Below are 26926 nucleotides of genomic sequence, written 5' to 3'. Positions count from 1 at the left end.
GAAAATTTAAATTTATGGCTTCGGCACTCATCTTGTAAATTAAACTTTTCAAGGGGATTCTGAAACTGAATACCATTTAAAAACTTCTTGTAAACCCAAATTACCTTTCTTGTGTTGTCAACAAGATTTCAACCCTTTGTAAAGTGTTCAATCTAATTTCAGATCAGACACCACAGCTGGCTAGAATATTACCAATTTACACTTGTTCTATGGTCTCAAACTTAAATCATTCATATCAGTACAAGGTAAGATAATCCTAACGATCTGTATCATTTCCTAACACAAAAATGGGCAAACCTAAGGTTCCCAAAATGATAATTACTTTCAAAGAAAATCTCAAATCTATGACTCTTTCTCCCTCTCTAATGGGTTTTTGCTCCATGTTGTTTGCTTAATAATAGTATCAAAGCAGCCTACAAGACCAACTCAACCCAGGAAACTTCAGTTCCTCCAATTTCAAACATAAGGAAATCTAAAAGATAGATAGCCACACCAGAACCAGCCTTACCACTTTCAATTCAGGCAAATACTCTGTCCTAAAATCTACCACAAGAATTAAGAATATAGTTGTCAAAGGAATGCGAGATATGCCACCAAAAGTCATTGAGAGGAGTTGTTGAATGCTATGATTTCATCTGTGGTTTCGTATAGGAAATTGCCATCAGCTTACAAAACCAAAAGTGGAGGTCATAAGCATAAACTTGGTTCATCACACTGTGGTGGATATACATGTAGTGCCTTGAAGACATGCAACTTTGCACAAATGAGCAGCAATTCAGATTGCAGCACTATCAACAAGGCCAATCATAGGATAACAACATTTGGAGTCCTTACTCCATGCCTTCAGAATTTTGTTTAGACATCTCTATACTTTACACTAAGCCACAATAATCAATAATTGTGACAGTGTTTAATCAATAATAATTCAAATATTAAACATTTATTATCTCTCTATGATCATCATAATTCATAAGGTTCCAAACCATTTCTATAATAACACCACAAGGGTTCATATACTGCCTTCTAACTCTTCATTAAATAACAACCACCACTAAGCCTTATTCAAACTATGGCATGGGGCCAGCTACATCTGTGAAGATAACACATCAAAAGTTAAAATAAAGAACAAGAACATCATAGAGTAGGAAGCAATGAGAGGACAAAAATATTATTACAGCTCAAGGGTCCTTTTCAACCCCACAACACAGTGTGGCCTGAGCTCGTAGGACATAAGGTTCCATTCTGTTCCCAATTTAAATAGACATTCATGAATATTAAAAATTTGTTATACATGAGAAACTGTACAAGGTTCAGAATGGAGAAAGTTCATCGTGGAAGGAAAAAGCTAGATTTTGTCTTTCCCAGAAATTAAAGCCAACTATATACCATCCACATAAAAAAATTTGCAATGAAATCTGACTTCATTGAATGAGTATGATAAAAATGTGAACAAAATTGGAATTTGTATCATGTTACAAAACAGAAGTAATTAACACAGTTAGAAAACTCAGGACACCACAGATAACTAATGGAGTCAAAGATTATATCCCCAACAAGTAACAGAGAAACTCTGGCCATCGAAACCCAAACTGTTGCAGTAATCACTAACTAATAAAAAGGAACAACGACAAAATACCAAAATTGACTGCAAAGATGAAACACTATTGTACTTGGTTACAGGGAACCCAACCAGCAATAAAGAGCCCAGTTTCCTTAATAGAGGTATTACTCTGTTTACTCTTAATCTTCTTATTCGTAGTCTTCATTCCAACACCCTCCAGCTTCCCAATTTACTTTTCTTAATTCTTCCTTGGTGCATCAGCAACTGTACCACTGGTTTTATCAATTGCTGCTTCTTTGATCCCACTGTCCGAAGAAATTAGAATAGACTGATAAAGCGGCAACGCCAGAGACTCAGTCATCTTCAAGTGAAAAGAGCGAACATTTGCCCACTTCTTTGGGATGATCTCCGCAATAACATCAATGGTGTTTTTGCCATTGGCAATAATCTCATCCCGATCCAGAGAGACACTAGTGACTTTGAGAAGACTACAAGTGCCAGTCCTCAAGTACAGAAGGGCAAACCCACAAGCAAATTCAATCTGCTCCTTCCAGTTCTTGTGGGTCAAATCAACTGGTATGGGAATCTTCTTTTTCTTAAAGAACTACATACCCAATAGCTTTAAGGAGAGGAATGACTCGCTTATCAGTGAAAAAGAGATCATAGGAGTGGCAGAGCTTCCGTTTGGCCTTGAATGGACGGTAATCGGTTTTGAGCTTGGAAAGCTTGAGGACCTTCGAGATGGAGATTCTGTCGGCCTGGATTTTCTTCTTGGCAGCTTCGGAGATGATGAGACACAATTAAAGAGTTAGGTTGGACGCAAATACTCTTCTCATTCTATCTTAGATGAGAGAACTGATATATATATATATCTTACAAGAAAGTACATAATATAAAAGATAGGGGTATAATAGTCATTGTATCTAACACCCTCCCGCAAAGTCAAGGGGCATGAAAGGAGCTTGAGTTTGGAACGAAGGTGCTGAAAACGAGACACGGATAAACCCTTCGTAAGTATGTCAGCAAGCTGCTCATGTGTAGATAAGTAGCGAACATGAAGACCCCCATTGGCAACTTTGTCACAAACAAAGTGAAAGTCCACCTCAATGTGTTTAGTACGAGCATGAAACATGGGATTAGCAGAGAGATATGTAGCATCAATATTATCACATCAAAGAGTGGGTGTGGTAGAGGATGCAAGATCAAGCTCCGTAAGAAGAGATCGCACCCATGTTAACTCAGTAGTTGCCAAAGCAAGTGCCCGATATTCGCTCTCTGTACTTGAGCGAGCAACATTGGTTTGTTTGCGAGACTGCCAAGATATGAGATTATCACCCAAGAATATCAAGAATCCTCCTGTAAACTTACGATCATCAGGGCACCCCGCCCAATCAGCATCAGTGTAAGCCTGTAGACCATGAGTGGAAGAGAGAGTGAGATGTAACCCATATAGTAGAGTCCCCTTGAGATATCGTAACAACCTCTTAAGAGCTGCCCAATGTAAGTCAATCGAAGAAGCCAAAAACTGGCACATCTAGTTGACCGAAAATGCGATGTCGGGACGAGTGAGGGTCCCATATTGTAAAGCACCAACAAGATTTTGATAAAGAGTGGGATCAGGGAGTGATTGACCACCTTCCTTGGATAAAGCTGAAGACGAAGAAAATGGAGTTGCTATAGGTTTAGCTCCAGTCATACCAGCCCAATCAAGCAAGGAACAAATATGTCTTTGTTGAGAGAGAAGTAACCTCGTAGGAAGTGTAATGAGTTCTATTCCCAAGAAAAATCATGCTGACCCAAGATCTTTTAGAGCAAATTCAGATGCCAAAGTTTGTATAAGAGACAAAATAGCCTTATGAGAAGGGCTAGTAATGAGAATGTCATCAACATAAACAAGGATGAAGAGGGGACCATCATCACGATGACGAAAGAATAATGAAGAATCAGTCTTAGACCCCGTGAGCCCAAGGCTAAGCAAAAAGGTACTCAAGCGGTGAAACCATGCCCTAGGTGCTTGTTTGAGTCCATATAAGGAGCGCTGAAGCTTGCAAACATGACCCGGAAAATTACAATCAATATAACCAGGTGGTTGATGCATATAAACATCTTCAGTGATAGAACCATGTAAGAATGCATTATTGACATCAAGCTGGCGAATGGGCCAATTAGAAGAGACAACTAAGGCAAGAAGAATGCGAATAGTGGTTGGTTTAACCACAGGACTAAACGTTTCATCATAATCCAATCCATATTCTTGAGTGTAGCCCTTAGCAACAAAACGAGCCTGTGACGCTCAATGGTACCTTCAGAACGACGCTTAATTCGAAAAAGCCACTTGCAACCAATGATATTACCCTTTGGGGGAGGAGGATTTAATACCCAAGTTTTATTAATAACAAGGGAATTAAACTCAGTGTCCATGGCTTGGCACCAAACAAGATGCCTCAAAGCCTGAGAATAACATGTCGGTTCAAGATCAGCTTGACATGTGCTAAGGAGAGCCATGCGAAGAGGATGTTTTGTGGCAAGAAGACTATAAACCTTCTTGGGAACCCGTGTTCCAGTCTGTGAACGGGTCAGCATATGATGAGTGTGTGAGGAGGTCCATGTGACTGTGTATTAGAAGTGTCCAACTCCAAAATAGAGTTATGAGGCCCAGTTGTAGATGAATCATGTAGAGCAGACCCATTGTGTGGCAAAGGCCCAGTAGGCAAATTACAAGATACGTTAGGGGAAGCTATCACCAAAGGCCCAGTAGTGGAAGGCCCAACAAACATATGTGAACCATTACCCACATCTAATGAAAGATTAACAGATTTATCAAAATGTCCAAGTCCATTAATTACATGTCCAGAATTATCAAAATGTCCAAGTCCATTAGGTACAGGCCCAAAATTATCAAAATGTCCAAGTTCATTAGTTACAGGCCCAGCAAACCGAACAACATAACTTTCTTGTGCTTGTGATCTACAGCCTTGAATTTGAGATCCATGAGACCGTGACATCAAAGAAAGTGGAGATGAAGTAGAATCAGCATCTTGAAATACAACCAGAGGCGCCGCTGGACATAAAGAAGACTCTTTACCCCCTCTGACTTGAAGAAGAGGATGATAATGATCTGTTTGCTTTCAAAGGAAAGGCCATTTCATCAAACATAACATGACGTGATATGATTATCTTTTGTGTGATCGGGTTATAACACCGATAACCATAGTGATTTGCACTATACAACAACAACAATAAGCCTTTTCCCAACTAAATGGGGTCGGCTACATGGATTCTTGCTCTCCAATCGGTTCTGTTCAAGGCCATGCTAGATACAAGGCCTAAGCTATACATATCATTTCTCACCACTTCTCCTAAGGTTATCTTAGGTCTACCCCTAGCTCTTCTAATTCCTTCAATATGGATTATATCACTTCTCCGAACAGGAGCATTTATAGGTCTCCGTTGAACGTGGCCGTGCCACCTCAAACGACTTTCTCTAAGCTTATCACTTATGGGAGCAACTCCCAGACCAACTCTAATATGATCGTTTCTTATCTTATCCATCCTAGTTTTGCCACTCATCCATCTTAGCATCATCATTTCTGCTACACTGAGTTTATCTATATGATTCTTTTTAACAGCCCAACACTCTGCACCGTACATCATAGCTGGTCGGACAACGGTCCTATAAAATTTTCCTTTAAGCTTTAATGGAATACGCCGATCACATAAGACCCCGGATGCACCTCTCCACTTCATCCACCCTATTTTAATTCTTTGGGAAACCTCATCTTCTAAATCACCTCTTTTACTTATGATTGAACCTAGGTACCTAAAACAATCACTCTGAGGAATCTCTTTATCGTCAAGTATCACCACTTCATCATCTGCCCGATCATGACTAAAGTTACAAACTAGATATTCTGTCTTCGATCTACTAAGTTTAAAGCCTTTTGATTCCAAAGCTACTCTCCATGATTCTAATTTGGTATTAATCCCCACTTGGGTCTCATCAATCAACACAATATCATCCGCAAAAAGCATACACCAGGGGGACCTCATCTTGAATGTCTTTGGTTAATTCATCCATTACCAGTGCAAATAAATATGGGCTTAAAGTTGACCCTTGATGTAGCCCAACTGTTATCGGGAATTCATTACTTTGTCCCCCCACTGTTCTAACACTAGTCACCGAACCATCATACATATCCTTAACTATATCTACATATTTACTTGCAACACTTCTTTTCTCTAGTACTTGCCAAATTAACGCTCTAGGGACTCTATCATAAGCTTTTTCTAGGTCAATAAATACCATATGAAGGTCTTTCCTACATTCTCTATACCTTTCCATAAGTCTCCTAATTAAGTAAATAGCCTCCGTTGTAGATCTTCCCGGCATAAACCCAAATTGGTTCTCCGTAAATGTAGTTAAGTGTCTCAACCGGGTTTCAATTATTCTCTCCCATAATTTCATCGTATGGCTCATCAATTTAATGCCTCTATAGTTATTACAACTTTGAATATCTCCTTTATTTTTGTAAATTGGAACCACAACACTTCTCCTCCAATCATCTGGCATTTTCCCTGTGCTCATAATCTTATTAAACAACTTAGTCAACCAAACTAGTCCATGGGTTCCTAAGCTCTTCCATACTTCAATTGGGATTTCATCAGGACCTTGTGTCTTGCCGAGTTTCATCCTCCTTAAAGCTTCTTTTACTTCGGACATCGAAATTCTACGTATATAAGTTCGGACACCAGTGCCTTGGTGAAAAGTGTAATCGTCCGAAACATAAGTGCTTGAAGAATGCTCATTTAGTAAACTAGAGAAATATGTTTCCCATCTTTTCTTAATATCCTCCTCACAAACTAATACTTTACCATCTCCGTTTTTAATACATCTAACATGGTCAAGATCTCTACTCTTCCTATCCCTCATCTTAGCTATCTTATAAATAGATTTTTCCCCTTCCTTTGTGCCCAACTTATTGTATAACTCTTCATACTTCCTTTCCCTTGCTTTTCCCGCAATTTTCTTAGCTTCATTTCTATCTAACCTATACCTTTGAAGATCCTCAACATCCTTAGTTCTTTGCCATGTCTTAAAACTATCTTTTTTATTCCTAATGGCAGCTTGAACCTCACTATCCCACCACCACGTCTCTCTATAAGAATGGATCTTTCCTTTTGATTCACCTAGAACATCTTTAGCCACTTTCTTAATACACATAGCCATCTCATTCCACATTGCATTGGTATCCCCTTTAAAATCCCATTTTCCTTGTTTGACTACTTCATTAACGAAGGATTTAGAGTACTCTCCTTTCAAATTCCACCATCTTATTCTGGGATAGTTTACCTTGGACCTTTTATGTGTTCTTGGGACTAAACACATATCCAAGACCACAAGTCTATGTTTGCACTATATCCAACAAAAATGCAAGGGGCAGACCTATACTAATTTTGTGTTTATTGTAGGGTCTTAACAGTGGAAAACACCTACAACCAAAAACCTTTAGGAAAAGATAATCTGGTGAATGGTTATGCACCCTAAAATAGGGAGAGTCATACCCAAGAACCGTTGTGGGAATACGATTCATCAAGTAGACAGCAGTAGAAAATGCCTCAGACCAAAAATGTAAGCATAATCCAAAGTGTACAAGCAAGGGCAAACCAACATCTACAATTTGGCGATGTCTACGTTCAACTCGTCCATTTTGTTGAGATGTATAAGGACATGATAGCCTATGCCCAATACCACAATTTCTGAGAAATTTGGAAAAACTTTGAAATTCCCCACCCCAATCAGATTGGAAATATTTAATTGTGGAATTAAATTAACTGGTTCTCAACAAACACTTTAAAAATTTGAAACACAAGGAATGCCTCAGATTTATTAGAAATTGTATACAACCATGTATAGCGGGTGAAGTCATCTACAAAGGAGATATAATAGCGATGATCCTCATGAGAAGGAACAAAAGAAGGACCCCAAAGATCAGAGTACACAATTTGTAGAGGAGCTGTAGTATGATTATTACAAGCAAGAAATGGTAAACAATGGGATTTACCTAACTGACAAGGTGTACAAAGAGAACTATCCTTGCCACCAACCGTAGGAAGAGAAAAACGATTGATGATACGACTGACCATAGGAGCAGGATGCCCAAGCCGAAGATGCCAAATTGCAGGTGAAGCAGAAACAGCTGACAAAGCCATGGGAGAGGATAAGGATGATGGGAATCTGTAAATTCCATTATCAAGAGGACCGGTCAGCAGGATACGCCCTGAGGAGAGATCCTTCACATGAAAACAAGATGGATGAAATTCAAGAAAAACAGCATTATCTGCAGTGAACTTACTAACAGATAGAAGATTAGTAGAGGCAGTAGGCACATGTAAGACATGATTAAGAGAAAAAGAGTTGTGAGAACAAGTAAGAGTAGTGTATCCACAATGTTTAATTTCCAAACCTGAACCATCACCTATTTTGACAATCTCTGAGCCATTGTATTCTGAAGCACTACGCAAGGAACTCAGATCAGAAGTAATGTGATGAGACGCCCCTGAATCTGGAACCCAGGAAGAAGAAGAATGTGCAAAATTTGCCTATGGGGAGGAGGCAACAAAGGACTGAAGCTGATAGCAAAACCTACCAGAGTGCCCTGAGCGATTGCATAATTGACAAATAGAAGACTGAGGAAATTTTTGATTATCTCCATGAAAACCACCTCTAACATTACCATGAAACCGATTACCAGAAAAACTTGGAGATCTGTGAGCACTAAAATTCTGAAATCGAGTACCACCTCTGTATCCCCTGTATCCAGAAGCAGAATCAGAACGTGGCTTAGAACCAGAGTCTTGAAAATTCTTGGAACCCAAAGCTGAAGAAGAGGCTAGTTGAGCAGTTACATTAGTGAGTTCTTGAAGAGCCGTAATCATACAAAGTTCCTCACACAGCAGAAGACCATGAAGATCAGACATGGAAACCGAATTTTCTCTAGTTGTCACAGAGGTAACAAAAGCACTATATTCAGAACCAAGACCTCCAAGAACATAGAGAACAAGGTCAGAATCAGAGATCGGCTGACTCGCAAGAGAGAGAGCATCTGAGAGTTTCTTTACCCGCAACAAATAATCAGAAATGGAATTTGCACCTTTCTTGATTGAATGCAACTGCATACGAAGTTGCATTATCCGAGCCTGAGAAGCAGAAGCGTATGTGGATTTGAGAGTCTTCCAAACCTTGTAAGATGTAGAATAACCAACTACCTGAGAATGAACTTCTTCAATGAGAGATGTCAAAAGCCGACTCAACAAGATCTAGTCCTGTCGTTGCCAAGCGAAATATGCAGGATTTTGCGATGAATTGGCCGCTGAAGTCGAACCAGAAGTTTCAAGAAATGGCGCAGGGCAAGGGAACGAATCATCTAGATATTTCATAAGATCAAAACTCTTAAGTAAAGGCATGAATTGAGATCTCCAAACGAGATAGTTTGTTGCAGAGAGTTTAATCGACAAGAAGTGATGCACATTTGAGAAGTTCAACTGTGGAGGGACATCAAAAGAAGGGGAATCTAAAGGAACATAATCAGACGCCATAGCCGCAGACTAGCAAAGACAACACAACCGCAAGAAGAAGAAGCACAAGAAACACGATCACAACAAACCAAAGCTGAATCACCAACAGAACAAGAAACAAATTGGAGAAATCTGAAACACGATCGCACTAAAAATAGATCTGCAGAAACAATCACCACGAAGCAGATCGGACAACTCTTCCAAGAATCACCAAAGAAATAAAGATCCATCATCAAACCACCTTGAACAACAAATCGAACAGCAGAAACTGCAAATAGAGCACCAAATAACTGCGAACACCAAAATCTGCAGATCGCACAACCGAAACAGCAGCACCAAACAGTAGTCCACACAAACCAGCAGAAACAGGGGAAGAACAACAGAAACAGGAGAAGAACAGCAGATTACTGTGAAATCCAGAAGCAAAACACACGAATTAGTTGAAAAAAGAGCATAAAACACACGATGAGAAGATCGAACCCGCTCTGATACCATAAAAGAGTTAGGTTGCACACAAATACTCTTCTCATTCTATCTTAGATGAGAGAGAACTATATATATATATATATATATATATATATATATATATATATATATATATATATATATATATATATATATATATATATATATATATATATATATATATATATATATATATATTGTGTGAGACAATTACAAGAAAGTACATAATAAAAAAGATAGGGGTATAATAGTCATTCTATCTAACATACAATTGAGACGAGAGAGTCTCGAGAGACCGGAGAGAGTCGAGAGAGTTGAGTGAGAGAAAGTAGAGAGCATTCGAGAGAGTTGAGAGATACGAGAGATGAGGAGCTTTCAGGGTTATTGTGAAAATTACATCGATAACCCTGATCAGCGTCACGAGCATCACTTGTGCCCCGCAAAATCATAGAGAATTGCTTTTGTCTTCTTTGACAAAACGAATTTATGTGTCAAATGCCCGGTTCGGCACACTTTTTCTTAATTGACACACTTATTTTAGACCGGTTTACCATACAAGTTTTTTGTCATTTCTGTGCCAAAATGGGCAAAATGGCACAGAATAAGGGGTTGTATGGTAATGATTCTGGCACACTTATTATGTGCCATTTGCCCATTTTAGCACAGAAGTCAAGTATGTATGGTAAACCGGTTCGACTTTTGTGTGCTGGTTCAGCAAAACTGTGTTGAACCGGGCGTTTGGCACAGACGTACCAACTAGAATCTCCAAATTGGAGCTTCTCTGACACCGAATTGCTTCTGGTGAAAATGCGCGGCATAAGAGCTGAGTTGACGGAATGAAGGGGCATCGGTGTAAATTTCCGTCAGAAATAGAAAACCCCTCATTCAAGCATCTCTCGCCTCTCTACACTCTCTCTCGTCTTTCTCATCTCTCTTGTCTCTATTGATGACGATGTGGTGTCTCTCTCGTTTGTTTGGTCTCTCTCGCTTATGTCGTGACTCTCTCTTGTCTCTCTCGTAGCTGTCGTCTCTCTCAAGCCCTAAGCAATTATGAAAAGTTCTTTCTTGGTCTCTCTACAATTGATGTCTGTGCAACCATCAAGAGTGGAGTAAAGCCGTGTATGTGCAACAAAGCTTTAATTTCAGGTTTGTTTGCACTCTGCAACCACTGTCAGCTTCAGCAAAGATTCAATTTCAGGAAATCATTTTAGGATTTCCACTTCATCTTCATCAGCGAGTCTCTGGTATCCAGTTCCCATCTTCGTTCATTTGTGACTGAAGGTATATTCCACTCTTGTATCTCATGGTTGTGGATTCCTGATTCGTTTTTTTTTTTCTCTCCCCCTTTTATGCTTAAAACCTTTGTCGATGGTGCCAGAATTGGGCCTGTAGAGACTGTTTTGAAGTGTCCAGCAGCTCCAGCCATACTTCGGTTAATTTGTGCATTCACAATATCAATTAATGCTAAGAATGATATGAACTTATTTTTCCCCAACTTGAATTCCTGTTTTATTTCATTTAATTTTTGTTAGTGGTTGAGTTTCTTTTGCTTTTCTTTTTCTATTTAGATTAGTGTGTTTATTTTGTTTTTCTGATGGGATTGGAGTGGCTACGTCGTTGCTTTACTGAGATTATAGAATGTGGGTGTGGTTCTGTTTCATACTTCCTAGCTTAATGGGTTGTTTTCTTTGGGTAATTAGGCAATCACCACCCAGCCGAGAAGTGCTATGTATTTTTTTAGTTAGCTCTCCTTTTGTAATTGGGACCTGTGCTTAGGCTGATTAATGCCTAATATAGCCCATTTTGAAGGATTAAAAGCCAGATTTTGTTCATTCGATCTTTGCTCTGCAAATTGCTGCTGCTGTTGCCTTCTTCTCAGTGTGAGATTGATCTTTGCTTGGTGCTTCAAATCTAGGCTGATGGTTCTTTGGTGTTGAGTCCAAGCTGCCATTGGGATTGGTTGTGCCAGTTGAACCCTTGTTGGTGAGAAGCCCAGGACATTCCTTTGAAGCTCAACTTCAACGACTGTTGTAACACTAATCTTCTCCAAGAAAGTTCTGCCTTAGAGCTGGTGTACTAGCTTCTACCAGAGAGGACTGGAACATGTAAGGTGATTAGGAAGAAATCTTTTAGGGATAATGGTATGAGTGTCATGAGACAAGGATTGAATGATGGTTTTATGGTGGGGAATGTCTGCTGGAAATATTGGGAGGAAGGTGGTTAGTGATAAAATAAGGAAGTTGGTTAAAAAAAAAAAAAAAAAAGAAACTAAGAGATGGCAGTGAAGGCAGCAGCAGGATGTTTCAGTTGCAGGGATGAATATTCTAATAGCTTTAGAACTTGAAGAGGACCTTGTGGGCTTCAGTAGAAGCAGCAACTTGACAGCAAGAGTGAATACTGAAACCGTAGCCTGTTCTGGCCCCTCTGGTTTGTATTTATAGATTACAATGAAAATAAGTAGCTGGGAATCAAAATTAGGTCTTAGATTGAAGCCTCCAACCTTGACCCTTAACTAGGGTTACAACAAACTACCATTTACTAAAACTGATGTGGACTACTAATCATGAACATGGTAACTACTTAAAATGTAAGTACACCCCCAAACCAAGTAGTAAAAATCATGACTGCTGATGTGGCCCAAAATCATGGCTACTCTCAGCTAAGCAGCTTGCCTCTTCTTCCTTGAATTTAGCATCAGATCTCCATCATAAATCCATGGACTAGTCTGGAATATGGTTTTTAATGTTACGGGTGAGAGATATTGTAACTTTGTTGGACAGCGACATGTAAGTCTGTTTTATTGTTACATATCTAGGAAAGAGGATGGGGGATAGAATTACAAACTGGCACTCCATGCATGTTCGTAACTTTTTGTCTTAGGAATTTTGGATTCAGCTACCCATACTAGTTTCTTACTGAGTTACTGTGATGTGAAAGTGTAGAGTGGTTAGATTCTCTAAGTCTATAGTTACTGACTCACAGTTCATAGAGTTAAGAATGTACAAATTTAGGATTAGGGAAGCTATGTAATGCATCAGTGGGTGGATCTTACTGATGGAGCACTTCATGGATGTGTTTACAATAATCGAAGCCATTCCATAACATATGTCTTAGTGCACTTGACAGAATGTTAGGGTTGAAGTGGTTTATATGTCTTAATGCAGTTGACAGAATGATTTGGGTCGAAGTGGTTTTAGTTTGTGTATGAATTACTCCTATGACTCAAAATGGATGGTTCATTTTTTGATCCTTGAATCTCCCACACGGCAAGCTGATTAGTCATAATAAGCATTTTTCTTCTGGCCATCCAAGACTTATTTCCAGCTTAGACTGTTGGAGCTACATGGTTGAACTAGTTTGGTGCCCAAAGCATCGACTAGGGGACTCACCAAAGGGTCTAGATAAATAAGTTAGCTGAATGTCATTGAAAGTATAATGTCTTGCACATGATAATGCTATACAGTTGCCTAGTTCCTAATTCCTGCTTACATATGTTATGTTGTATCTTTTGTTGGTTGGTAGGCATGTATCTTTGATAATTTTGTATCAATTGATGATTAGTGATGATGACTTTGATGGACATTTTCAGAACCAGTTATGGATGGTGTGCTGCTGAAGATAAACATTGCCTGAATGAAAATTGTGCAAGTGCTTGTCTATGAAATTTTTTTTTTTTTTCTGGGTATGACAGGAATTAATCTTTTCTTGTGGAAAAATAAACCATAGTTATTCGAATCCTTAAAAATTTTGTTCAACTAGGTAGAAATAGGTTAACCATATCGGAAGGCATTGGAAAAGCAACCTATATCATCTTGGCTTGGCAGTTGGCAGTGCTAGTACATAAACTCGGTTGGAGATGATTGCTTGGCAATTCCATTAATTAAACTAATGTGAATTCCCCCATTCTTATTTTATGTTTCACAACTTCAATCCTTCGATTTTATTCTATGGATCTTTAGCTCAATTGGTAGAGCACTTGGAACATGAGCATGTTTCAAGAGATGCTGGTTCAAATCCACCAAGGTTCTTTTGATTCAATGGTGAATTAGGGTTTAAAAAAGAAAGTGACGAATTAGGGTTCAACCACACTATATGTAATTTGTTTAACGTGTTTAAAATTTTTAACTTGGTTTTTATTAAAAAATAATTAATTTGCAAATAGTTATGTTGCAAATTATTTTTATTTTATTGCGTAATTATTGATTTATGTTTAAATTGATGTGTTTAACTTTTCTTAGTTGGTTTTATTTAAAAAAAAAAAGTGCCCATTTTATGCATACCATACAAAATTCTGGGCGAAAAGTTTGAAGAGTACGGAAACCTGCATTGGATACCTGAAGAAGTAACATCGGACCCCTATATTCCACCTGAAAACACCCAAAATGAAGCAAGACAAATGGAAGAGCAAAGGAAGGCAATTGCAAATGAATTGGCAACAAGAGCGAGACTCCCACTAATCACTTGAAAACATGATAATCTCACTTTCATTTATGTGAGCACCTGTGTATGAACTGAACCAGCATATTTTCCTCTCTTTTTTTAATTATTTTATATTTATATTTTTAATTATTTTATTAAAAAAAGTGCCCATTTTGGCACAAAAGTTGTACATACCATACAAGATTTTGTGCCAATTTAGCTAGAGAAACGTACCCATTTGTGTCCAACCATACAAGTTTTCAGTACAAATTATGTGCCAAATTTACCCAGTTCGGCACAGAAGCATAAAAAGTGCCATCTGTGCTGAATTGAGAAATTTGGCACAGAATCGTTGCCATACAACCCCTAACTGTGCCAAATCATTACCATACAACCCCGCGGCTATGATGTCCAACAATCCGATAATTCATCTCACCTAGGTACTCATTGTGGTAAAACTGGTCACTTGGTAGAGGTTTGTTGGGCTAATCATAGGAAGTGAAAATGGGCCAAGCAACTTGCCAATTATGTTGTATCTGATGATGGCACCAAAACAATAGCATCTAACAATAATGTTTTTGGATCTTCTTCTAAGGAATTACCTAAGACTCTATGAGATATTGTGAGCCAAATCCTTTGTTACCTGCAAAATATCGAAACCGTTGCTTCCACATCCACTAATACTTTTTCCATAACCCTCTCTCATATAGGTAACACAACATTACTTACTTCTACATCCACCACTTGGATCATCAATTGAGGATCTTCTTCCCATATTACCAGTAAGGCATCCTTTTTCAGTTCTTTTTTCATATCTTCTTTCCTTAGCTAGGTTAAAATTTTTATTTTCGTCTTTTAGGTCAATCTATAAGTTTAACTGTGAGGCATGTGTGGTACACTCCACCGAGACGGTATTGAACCCACCTAAATACTTGTGGATGTGACCCATAGTCACAAGATCAGGTTGCAACACAATCACATAATATTACACAAAACACCATATTCAATGAGCAAGAATAAATTAGTCCATGCATTAAATGAACAATGATAGAGAAAAGATATCAAAGCTGTCTAATAATGAGTTTGGAAAAAAAAAAAAAAAGGGGGGGGTTGAATCTAGTTACAACCCTCAATAAATCTGACAATATGATAAATGTTCCATTCAAACATTTTTTGCATCTCTAAAGACTACTAATCTCCTATCAAAAGGGGTAAGTGTCATATGAGCACTTTAGACATGCACATGAGATATTGTAAGCCTCGTAGTCTCCCACAATGAGTAACTCGAACATATATGACAATGACGAGTACTTTAGTACGGCTTGCTCTTTATAACCTACAACACAATCTAAAGAAAAATGTTTTCACAAGGGATGAGTTCCAAAGAACTCATCGAGAGCAATAAACTCACATGGCCATACATACAATCATAAACAAGTAATGCAATTAATTGCAATCCAATGAGGGATTGCTTCTAAGTATCTAACCATGTCAGTCTATATCTAGGTAGACAAACATTAAGATAGCCACCAACCTCCTCTAGGAAGTCTCACATAGACTCCAATAGCATAGACTAAACTAGGTGTCACAACCAAGGTATAGGGATATAAGTCCAATCAATGACTATGGCTAGGCTATAGGGCTACACTCTCTCTCCACGACCATTCTTATGAGAATTGACACGTTTTAGGGAAATTCGTAACTCAATGCAAGAAGTCATCGACTCAATCATGTCATTCTAGTTCAAATACCTTTCCTATGGCACCAAATAACTCGGACTATGCACCTACAACCCTATGGTCATCCACTTATAATAAGGCAGACACTCTAGTGTCCCTTTACCACCAATCTATTGGGTGCCCACGAGCCCAACCACTACCATATGCAACCCTACCATGAATGACACATGGTATGAATGTGTCTCCTCACTACTAGGCTATTGGACAATCGCAAACTCTTGCACCACTATCATGGGTTGCTCGGCCTCATTCCCATGCCAATAGGATAAGAACATGATAAGGGAATCCTAATGGTGCATCTAGCCATAAAAAATAATGCACATATAGTCTATATGAAGTACAAAGGTATCAAAGGCAATGGCAATCCCACAACACTGGGAAATTATTGTTTATGAATGCAACTACTCAATTCCCATAGCCCACATATAACAGTTCACATAATCGAGATATATAGTAAACAAAGACTAACATGATGATATGAATAACATCCAGCCATGCATGCATGAGACATTACCAATAGTAGCCATAGGAAAGTCATGGAAGCAATTTAAAGACATGAATCATAAATTTGAATAACTAAGGTTTGAATCCCTCACATGATAAATACTTTGAGATCTTCAAAGAGTCCAAACTTCACGGATTAAGATGCTAACAAGCTATCGAAATCCCTAAGAATACATGTGTTTAAATTTGGATTGAGTTGATAAGCAAAGACAGGACTAAGATCAAACTCAACCACCAAACTAAAAAGGTGGAGGTCGATCAATCACATAAGGGTGGTGACTACCTCTGATTGACTTCCCCAAGTTCACAAACTGTACCTAAGTCCAAATTTTGCCATTCTCGATCTCCCAATTCAACGAGTTTTGGGTTGATCAAGAACTCTAAATCCACCCTTAAATCATGCTTGAACATCCCCAAACAAGTAGAATCAATTACAACCTAGATCTACCATTCTCATGATATAAGGTTTTCCTTGGGATCCGTTTTGAGGAAATTCAGCAACTAAGAATGATATTGAAGTCATCCCACGTGCTAGATCCGATCGGGAATAGTGGAAAATGTGTGTTTCCCAATTGAATCGGATTCTCAACTTGGATCCTAGACATCCATCATCCACGAATATAAAAATAAAAAAAAAAGAAGAAGAAGAAGAAGAAGAAGAAGAAGTTAAAGATAAAAAGATAAAAAGAAAAGAAAAAAGATAAAAAGAATGATTGGTTACCTTCAATTTCAAAAACTGCTAACCGATCCGGGGCTTCGTATCGCAAAGATTGCTTCTTCCTTCACTCGCACTTGTGCTTTGACACGTTTTGAGATTCTCCACTATCTAAACAATATTATAATCCCGTTTTATGGTTGATGCATCATTAAATAGGGTATTTAGAGGCTAAAAACTTAATTTTACCCTTGTCGTCTCAAATCAACTACCTAGGGTGGTGGTTCGTCAATTGACCAACCACCCGACGAACAGCCCATAGAGGCTATTGCCGAACTTGCTCTTCTCCTAACTCCACATTCTGCAAGTGAAAATCCACCTTCCAAGTTCATCCGGGTTCAAGCTATTTCTCCTTTTAGAATCAATCAAGGTGTCAGATTCACTAATTCCACCATCTATGTCCATGGATTCTGATCCCAATCCACTGGTCTCAATCTGGATAGCAGCTGCCTTCTACTAGAGCTTCGGGTTCTTGGACTTACAAGTCAAGTTCTCAGGTTACGATCCTAGGGGATTTCACAATGTGAGTTAGAGAAGCATCATCATGCCACCTATTCTCCTTGCTCTATCCCTCGTAGCGAGTCTTTATTTTCTTTAGTTCATTATGATATTTAGGGTCCTTACAGAGTTAGTAAAAGCCATGGATTTTGGTATTCTGTGACTTTTGTAGACAATTTTTTGTTTACATTGTACCTTTTAAGGATCACATTGAGTTCTTATCTATATTCAAAAAAATTCTATATTAAATAAAGGCACAATTTTCATTTCCTATTAAAGTGTTTCAACCACAAAACAACATATCAAGCTTTTGTGATTCTTTTGGCATGATTCACCAAACTAGCTATTCCTTCACTTAATAAAACGGGGTGGTTGAATGCAAGAAATGTCACTTCTTGGAGGTTGCACAAGCTCTTATTTCATATCAGCATGCCAAAGAATTGCTAGTGTGACAGTGTTTTGATTGTGTGTCATTTGATCAACCGAATGCTTTTGGCCTCGCTTTCTAACCAATCTCCTTTTTCAATTGTTTTTCCCAATGGGGAACCATTCTTACTACCCCCTAAAGTGTTTGGTTCTGTTTGTTTTGATTCCACATCGGTATTGTGGATAAGCTTTCTCTTTGGTCTATAAAGTGTATTTTTCTTGGGAATTCAGGTACTCAAAAACAGTTTTAGTGATGTGATCCAATTCATCAAAACAATTTGTAAGTGTTGAGGTGAATTATTTTGAGGATACCCCATATTGAAAATTTTGTTTTGGATGATGCTTCTCTCATTCCATTTATAGACAATGTTGTTCTATAGATCTACCAATGAAAGTGTATGTGGGTGGATTGTATTGCGGATAGTACAATTCCTCATAGTGACCCTGGTGTTTCTCCTCCAATTGATGTTGATACCAGTCCCATTATGGTTCCATCTTCACCCTCTTCACTAGCATATTCTTCCAGTGGAGACCCTCCTCAAACTTTGTATGACTTTACAATTGCCTTGGATAAAGATACACACACTTGCACTCTACGTTCCAATGTTGTTTACCCCATTTCCCATTATGTGAATTTTCATCATCTTGTGATTTCCCTATCTTTCGCTCATATTCCAACCTGCCATAGTGAGGCCCTTAAAAGTTTTTGCTGGAAACCTACCATGGATGTGGAAATGGATGCTTTACAATCTTGTCATATATGGTTTGTGGTAGATTTACCCTCGAGAAGGATGTGGTACGTTGTCGATGGGTGTATATTGTCAAGTATCACTCTGATGGTATAGCTAAAAGGTTCAAGGCTCATCTAGGGGTCAAGGGCTGTACAAAAACATATGGTGTTGACTATTTGAAGATGTTTCTCTTGTGGCTAAACTCAATTCTATTCGTGTGCTAATTTCTTTAACTATAAGTCATGATTGGCCTCTTTTTCAGCTCGATATCAAAAATGCATTCTTGTATGGTGATCTCCTGATAAGCATGCAGGTATCATTATTTATTTGATTTAATTTCCCATACTTAGTTAATTAAAAGAGAGCTAATTGAGTATTTTTGTGTCTTTTTCAGGAATAAGGTGATTTTGGTTATCATAGATAATGTGGAGCAAAGTTGGCGTATTAGATATTGGAGGATTTTAATTAAAACAAAATCATGGGATTCAATCTTGCTACCCAAGAAATCATGAATGGTGAAATCCAACTTAATTAATGCAAATAGAGCATGTATCTTAGCCAAATTTGAAATAGGTAGAGGTCCAAGGAACAAAATTGGTAATAAGATATGAAAATCGTGTAAACAGACCCACCTTGAGTATTTTGGGCATATCTCTCGTCTAAACTCGGATTGTGGTGATTTAAGATTCTATGGAAATATACGAAAATATATACAACTTTCTAGTTTTGCATTTTCCTAGAATCTGAATGAATAAAGGTCGAATTGATGGGTAGGACAGAATTCATTGTGTGTGGGATAAAAGGAGAAGCCAGCCCAAGAGAACGAGGAAGACTGCAAATACGGATCTTGGCTCTCATTTCTCTCTCATTGTGCAAGAAGAAGACCACAACCCTCTCTCTAAATTTCATCTTTATTAGTTTTATGAGCTTTGTTATAATGAGTAGCTAGTTCCTTTTCTTTGGGATGTGGATGAACCATTGTTTGTTTCATTAATTGATTGTTCTATGTCTTCTAGTTGATCTTTTTAATTGTGTCTGAGTCTGGCCAAAGATGTTCTATAGCTAAGAAAACTAAGCGTGCCAAGCTTTGGAAAAGGACAATAGTCTTGCAAAGATAGGGCATATCTAGGGAAGACCATCCTTTGTATTGAAGCGTAGAGTTATATCGGTTAATGAAAAACATTGGCAATTCGAAATCCCAAAGATCCTCACGTATTCATAGTTTTTGCATTGATTAATAGTTTTATTTCTTTTTGTTTTTCTTAAGTAGAATAAAAACAATTTAGATTTACTTTAATTTAGGTTTTGTTGAATTCAATCTTAGTAACTTAGCCTTTTAGTTCCCTGTAGTTTGACCCCATACTTTCTGCTAGCTAGATTAATATAGGATTTTTTGATTGGTTAGCGACATGATCATCTCCATGAAGACGTTTATGTGAAACAACCTCCAAGGTATGTTGCTCAAGAGGAGAATAGTGCCCATGTTTGTAAGTTACACAAAGCAATTTATGGTCTCAAACAGTCCTCGTAGACTTGGTTTGAGAAATTCAGCAAGACTTTGAGTCTTTTGGGTTTGTTCAGTGTTATTCTAACCATTTAATTTTGAGTTGCAGACACGATAGTTGCAGCAGAGAGCCACGGCAGTTGGGTGCGAAATGAATCAGCTATAACGAGGAGACGAGTGAGGATTGAGGGGCTTTTAAATCCGTGTCTCTCGTAGCTGCCTGCCTCGTTTTTACATCACATCTCTGTATTATCAATTCTCCATTTATCCAGTGAAGAGTGAGTGAGAGAGAGAGAGAGAGGAGCAGGGTTTGGTTGTGGTATGGTGGTTGTTGCTCTTTGTTTCGTTTCTATATAGTATTAAGTAGGCCATGAGATGTGGATCTTTCTTTGTCATCGACATGGAGATGTCGTGGCGCTAGTGAATGTGGCACGTGCAAAAGAGGGTGCAGGATTCCACTTTTACACAGCACACAACCGACGGGATCGCTAATCGAGGGGAATAGACATGGGCTGTAAATGGATGGACCTTTTAAATACTATAAGGATAACATCCCAAAGCCAGCAGCAAGCCCATAAAGCCCATTAACGCTGACTCTTTAATTTCCTGCTTTCGCTTTCGCTTTCGGATAAAATTCAAATCTTTTAAACTGTTTGATTTTAGATTGACAATCAAGTAAGGTCTCTCCTATAGCGTGGTCTCGGACTACAGAGTCTGTGTTTATCATAATCTCCTCCGAAACCCCAAAAAGAAACTTACTCGCAGGGAAGGTATCTGAATACACATCCTCCTCCTCTAGGAGGAAACCCTCCTGATGGAGGAATCCATGGAGGAGGATTAGCTGGAGGGTGAACGCCTGAACAATCAAATAACCTCCAAGAGTAGATGAATCAGATGCAAATCCAATTTTTGGAGATGCAATAAATGCTTCGGATGATGGCTATACGTTTGGGAGCTTCCAAAGATCGTAATCTCGATGATTGGCAGGAAGCCCAAAGGCGAGCGCGAAGAATTGGAATTCGAATTTCCCCAATCCAAGGACGCTCTCCTCAGAGAAATAGACAACAAACTGAAGGCCCGAACTTCAGGCAGGATCCTCGAAGAGATCGGGAAGGCCGATCGGAAGCAAGAGGAATTGGAGAATTACCCAGAAGAGACAAAATACATGATCAAGATTAGGCTCAGGGGAGTTGGACTGGGACTCTTACTAGACTGAAACTGGGGGTGCGCACACACATGCCAATGACCCAGCGTTCGGGTAGAGATAACGTTCGGTCAGATGGTACTCAGGCAGTACATGTGATCAAGAACTGGTAGACATTAACAAGAAATTGGGGCAACTTATGTGACGAAGAAGGACTGATGATATATACTCCATCATCAGGATAACTCCATTTTTGGATGCCATTTCTAGCTATGAGTTCCCCCATAATTTCGGACCCCCAACATTCTCCCCATTTGACGGTTCAAGAGATCCAATCACCCATATAAGTTACTACCAGTAGACCATGGCAGTTGCTGGTAATTCAGATGAAATTATGTGTAGAGTGTTCGGGTCATCACTTACAGGAGCAGGACAAAAGTGGTTCTCAAACTTACCCTTAGGAAAAATTGGTGATTTTGAAGAATTGGCCCGAAAGTTCATCGGTCGTTTCAAGAGTAAGAACAGATCCACAAGGCTTGGTGGGCGCACATTACAGACATTCGACTAAGGCACATGACAGTTCCTCTTATTATCAATCTGTTTATAACCTTTAAAACAAAATGCTAAACTAAACATTCTCAAGGGCAAAACAGACAACCTGTTTGACAGTTTGACTCATAAACATATGTATACAGTCTAAAGTCCTGTTATGTGTACATTTGACCTTTCAACAGTATCTAGTTATGTACATACAATCTTAAAGGAATATATACATCCACAGTATAGTTAAACAAAGATCAGTTGCAAAAAAAAAAAAAAAAAAAAAAAAAAAAAAAAAGAGAGTTTTCATCTTCAACTTTAAAGGTATTGTCAGGTGGCAACACCCTTGCCCTTATCATGTATCTGAGGACTTGTCAACGTTTACAATAATGAGTTTTGTGGCCCAGTAGTCAATATAGACAATCATGTAAGTAAGTCAAGCAGTTCATCATGCATCAATTATCACATCAAAGTCATACAACATTATGCATTCCAATTTTCTTTTCATTTTTCTTTTCCTTTTTTATTATTAAACCAAACCTAAGCGCTACATGTAGAGAGAGAACCATCAGTTTAAACCACATAATTGGCATCAGTCTCAGTCTCAATCTTAGAGGTTCTCATGAAGAGATTCTCTTTTTAATCTTTTGGCACAAGGCTAGGTGTTCTCTACAGAAGGCCATCATTAGTCTAGTATATCTTTCCACTTTCCAGTCTTGCTTCATGCCCTTCCATTTGGGTACACTAAGTACCAGAACTTACAAAAGCTATTAACATTTTATTTCTTTTCACTTTTTAGTCTCGCTTCATGCCCTCCCATTTGGGTACATTAAGTACCAGGACTTACAGAAGCCATTACATTTTGTTTCTTTCTTTATTCTTATTATTTCCTCTATTTTCTTTCCACTTTTCAATCTTGCTTCATGCCCTCCCATTTAGGTACACTAAGTACCAGGACTTTTAGAAGCCGCTTCATGCCCTCCCATTTGGGTACGTTAAGTACCAGGACTTACAGAAGCCACTGACATTTTATTTCCTTTTCTTTTACTCTTTTGTATTCAATTTTAGTATTACATTACTATGTTCTATCCATTTCAATGTACCTTTTACATTTCAATCATCACTTAGTCTTATTTGAACAAGACTAGATACAATTCATACAATCCAATCATTTAAATATGAAGGCATGATAATTCTACATTTAACAAGTATAAGCATCATTTCAAATCCATAATTCAGCATCGCAAGAATACCATCGACATTTCAATCCAAATAGTTCAATCAAGTCATTAAGTCATCCGATCATATGCATTTCTATTCCATTCACAAAACAATATATCATATATTTCCATAAATTGTGTAAGTGAGTAAATAAAATCAATTTTATATTAACATGTGAATGCTACCTGTCTACTAAGTGGAATCACCCACTTATAACACACATGGGTTGGTCGATATCACTTGTTCCTATTCCATGTGTGTGTTTTGATCTTGGTTTTGTTAGAAATCTTCTCTTGCTCCTGTATTCTGAATAATTAATGGCTGAATACGCGGGAGCCAACAGGGGGTCTCCTTTTTTTATTATTTTCTCTCTCCTACTTCCTCTCTTCTCTCTCCTCTCTCCTATCTCCTTTCTCCTCTTTCTTTTCTCTCTCCTCCCCACATTCTTCCTCTCTCCTCTAGTCTCTTTCACTTCGCTCCCTCCTCTACTCTTTTCTCTTCTCTCTCTCTTTCACTTCGCTCCCTCCACTGGTCTTTTGTCTTCTCTCTCTTCCTTTCTCTTTTTCACTTCTCTTTCCTCTAGTCTCTTTCACTTCTCTCTCTCTTCCTCCTTTAATGGCTTCCCTTTTTGTTCTCTCTCCCCTCTACTCTTTCTCTTCTCTCTCCTCAGCCCTCACGTTATTCTCCTCTATTCCTCTTCTCTCTCTCCTCTCTTCTCTTCCTCTTCTCTCTCCTCCTTAATAATGCTACAGTACATGTACTTGTTACCTTCTATTTGTTTCCTCCATTCTTTCTCCTTCTCTTACCTCTGTTTTACACGTAGGTAATGTTTCTGCATCTCCACTTTTTGTCATTTAACTTCTCTTTCCATTTCTTTTTTATCTCTTAAGCATATTGTATAAATATGCTTATTTAAAATCATAACATATCGAATGCTACCTCCTCCTCTTTCTCTCTCTTCACCTATTAATTGACACTTCATACTAGCATATGTGAACATCCACCACGTAGGTGGGAGGGAGAGGGAGGTGTCACCTCCTCCCTCCCTCTCTCCTCTTAATCTCCTTCGTTTGATATAATATATATAATATATATAATTTATATAATATATACTAGATTATGTATATGTATATATATTTAATTTAATAGTTGGCTTCTTTATGGGCTTGTGGACCCGTTTTATTATCTTATGCAGGACCCACTCTAAGGTACGAATATTAATATTTCCATGTTCAAAAAATTATGTTGATCATTTCTGATTTTCAGTTTAGTCTAATTCTACTGTTGTGGGACTCACAAGCGATGTCTGACCTTGACCAAAATATCAATTGGAATCTAACCTCATTTAAGCTATTATTTAACTACATTTAGATCATTTGATTAAACCATCAAACCAACCATCATGATCCTTGAATAATCTTAAGGACTGGCACACTCACACACAATAATAAAATAATAATAATAATATAAAAAGATGCGGGGCATCACATCCTCCCCTCCTTAAAATAAGTTTCACCCACAAAATTTGCATATCTGATCAATTAAAAAGCTAGGGATATCGAGTCTTTATATCAGATCACTTTCACTAATGGTAACGCCCTGTTTCAATTTCTGATACCACTTCTATCACGACCCCAATTTTCACAGGTTTGGTGGGGCCCACATTATAAACATTCAACTAGGGCACGTGACAGTTGCTCTCATTATCAACCTATTTATAACCACTAAAACAAAATGCTAAACTAAACATTTTCAAGAACAAAAATAGACAACCTATTTAACAGTTTAACTCATAAACATATGCATACAGTCTAAAGTTTTGTTGTGTTTACATTTTACCTTTCAACAGTATCTAGTTAAGTACATATAGTCTCAAAGGAATATATACATCCGCAGTCCAGTTAAACAAACATCAATTGTAACAAAAAGAAAAAGAGTTTCCATCTTCAACTTTAAAGGCATTGTCAGGTGGCAGCATCCTTACCTTATCAGGTATCTGAGGACCTGCCAACATTTACAATAGTGAGATTTGCGGCCAAGTAAGCAATATAGACAACCATATAAGTAAGTCAGGCAGTTCATCATGCATCAATTATCATATCAAAGTCATATAACATCATGCATTGCAATTTTCTTTCATTTTCCTTTTTCATTATTAAACCATACCTAAGCACTAGTTGTAGAGACAACACCATTAGTTTAAACCACACAAGTGGCATTAGACTCAGTATCAGTCTTAGAGGTTCTCATTATGAGATTCTTTTTTCAGTCTTTTGGCACAAGGCTAGGTGTTCTCTACAAGAGGCCATCATCAGTCTAGTCTATCTTTCCACTTTTCAATCTTGCTTCATGCCCTCCCATTTGGGTACACTAAGTACCAGGATTTACAGAAGCTATTAACATTTTATTTCTTTTCACTTTTGAATCTCGCTTCATGCCCTCCCATTTGGATACATTAAGTACCAGGACTTACAGAAGCCGCTTCATTTCTCCCATTTGGATCCACTAAGTACCAGGACATTATTTCCTCTCTTTTCTTTCCACTTTGCAGTCTTACTTCATGCCCACCATTTGGATACACTAAGTATAAGGACTTACAGAAGCCACTACATGCCTTCCCATTTGGGTACGTTAAGTACAAGGACTTACAGAAGCCATTAACATTTTATTTCTTTTTCTTTTACTCTTTTTATATTCAATTTCAGTATTGCATTACCATGCTCTATCTATTTCAATGTACATTTTTCATTTCGATGTGTCCAAAATCTGCTAAGTCCTTAGATCTCCTTGATGATGACATACAAAACGAAAGCGTCAGATGTGGCCCGACCGCTGGGGTCGGGAGTCCACCTCTGAAGGCTAAGTTAGTCGATGAAGTTAATCACAAACGGCTCTGCTAGAAACACAGAGCTAAGGAATGAATAACTGGAATGCCACCTAGATCGTAAGCATATGAGTGTTTACGTCAGAGGTGCGTGAATGAATCAGGCGTCCTCCTTACCTTGCAGGTAAGTAAGATTTATATAGAGTGTACCTTCGAATCTTCTTCGTTGGATGTATTTTGAGCCTTCTTCGGATAGCCATTGGATCCTAACAGTTAGATCCGTTGAGCGATAGACTTCTACTAGTTTGGACTAGTAGAGGACTCCTAGGATAATCTCGTGGTTATTTGATGATTATCCCTCCAATAATGATAAGTGACAACCGTCAAGTTGTGTTTGCCATCATTAGGGTAATTAACCTAATCCATAAGTCGGATTAGGGCGTGCTTGTGGCTGATTCAGTTTTCTTCCTCAGCAAGCTATCTCCTGGACCCGGCTCGCTCGGAAGTGAGTCGATTCCCTTCTTCTTGACCGGGGTCTAGGGTCAAACCAAGTATGAACCCGGTTCGATCATATTTTCTCCATATCACGAGCCCCCCAGACCAAGCGTTCGGTCGATCCCGAGGGCTTGGTTTTTAACTGGGTTCTTCATCGAGCAATAGTCTTTGCACATCCCATTAAATGTCATGTCACATTTAATGCAGTGGTCACTTTTCCTCGAGCGTTGTGAGGGCAATGCCATGAGTCCTTTTGCAGTTGAACTATCGTGGCTCACGTAACCCAAGCGACGGTTTTTGAACGCCTGTTTTGGATTCGTGAGTTCAAAGTTTCAAAACGTCTTCAAATCTCGATCGTCAATGCTGAATAAATCTCGATCGTTCACGTCCTCGAACACTCGTGCGGGTGCTTAAAAGCAGTTCCTTGTCTTCGTAGGTTTCATTCTTCTTGTTTGGAACTTTGAAACTTCATCGTCTCCTTCGCGCCTTCTCGTTCTTGAGCTTTTTGCCTTATTGAATCAGTAAGTTTATTGATCCCTTTGCAAAGTTTAACTTTCTGTCTTTA

General features: G+C 38.4%; 1 protein-coding gene and 1 non-coding gene across 2 annotated transcripts; both read right to left on the bottom strand.

Moving 5' to 3' along the window:
- Positions 1-1799: 1799 nt before the first annotated feature.
- Positions 1800-2346, bottom strand: LOC149010928 (uncharacterized; the record flags this gene model as incomplete). Its single annotated transcript, XM_089162509.1, is given in 2 exon segments — positions 1800-2184; positions 2186-2346. Coding segments are annotated over 2 exon segments (546 nt in total), but the record flags the coding sequence as incomplete, so codon positions are not given.
- A 6156-nt stretch (positions 2347-8502) lies between these two features.
- Positions 8503-8641, bottom strand: LOC149010927 (small nucleolar RNA Z247). Its single transcript, XR_016174903.1, has one exon. It is a non-coding gene; the product is annotated as a small nucleolar RNA Z247 (small nucleolar RNA).
- Between the last annotated feature and the right edge of the window lie 18285 nt (positions 8642-26926).

This window comes from Hakea prostrata, chromosome 7 (assembly GCF_041222555.1).
Source record: "Hakea prostrata isolate BN-2017 chromosome 7, UWA_Hpros_2, whole genome shotgun sequence".
In the NCBI taxonomy this organism is placed as follows: domain Eukaryota; kingdom Viridiplantae; phylum Streptophyta; class Magnoliopsida; order Proteales; family Proteaceae; genus Hakea; species Hakea prostrata.
The sequence above is the reverse complement of the archived record's forward strand: the minus strand, read 5'-3'. Positions and strand labels throughout refer to the sequence as shown.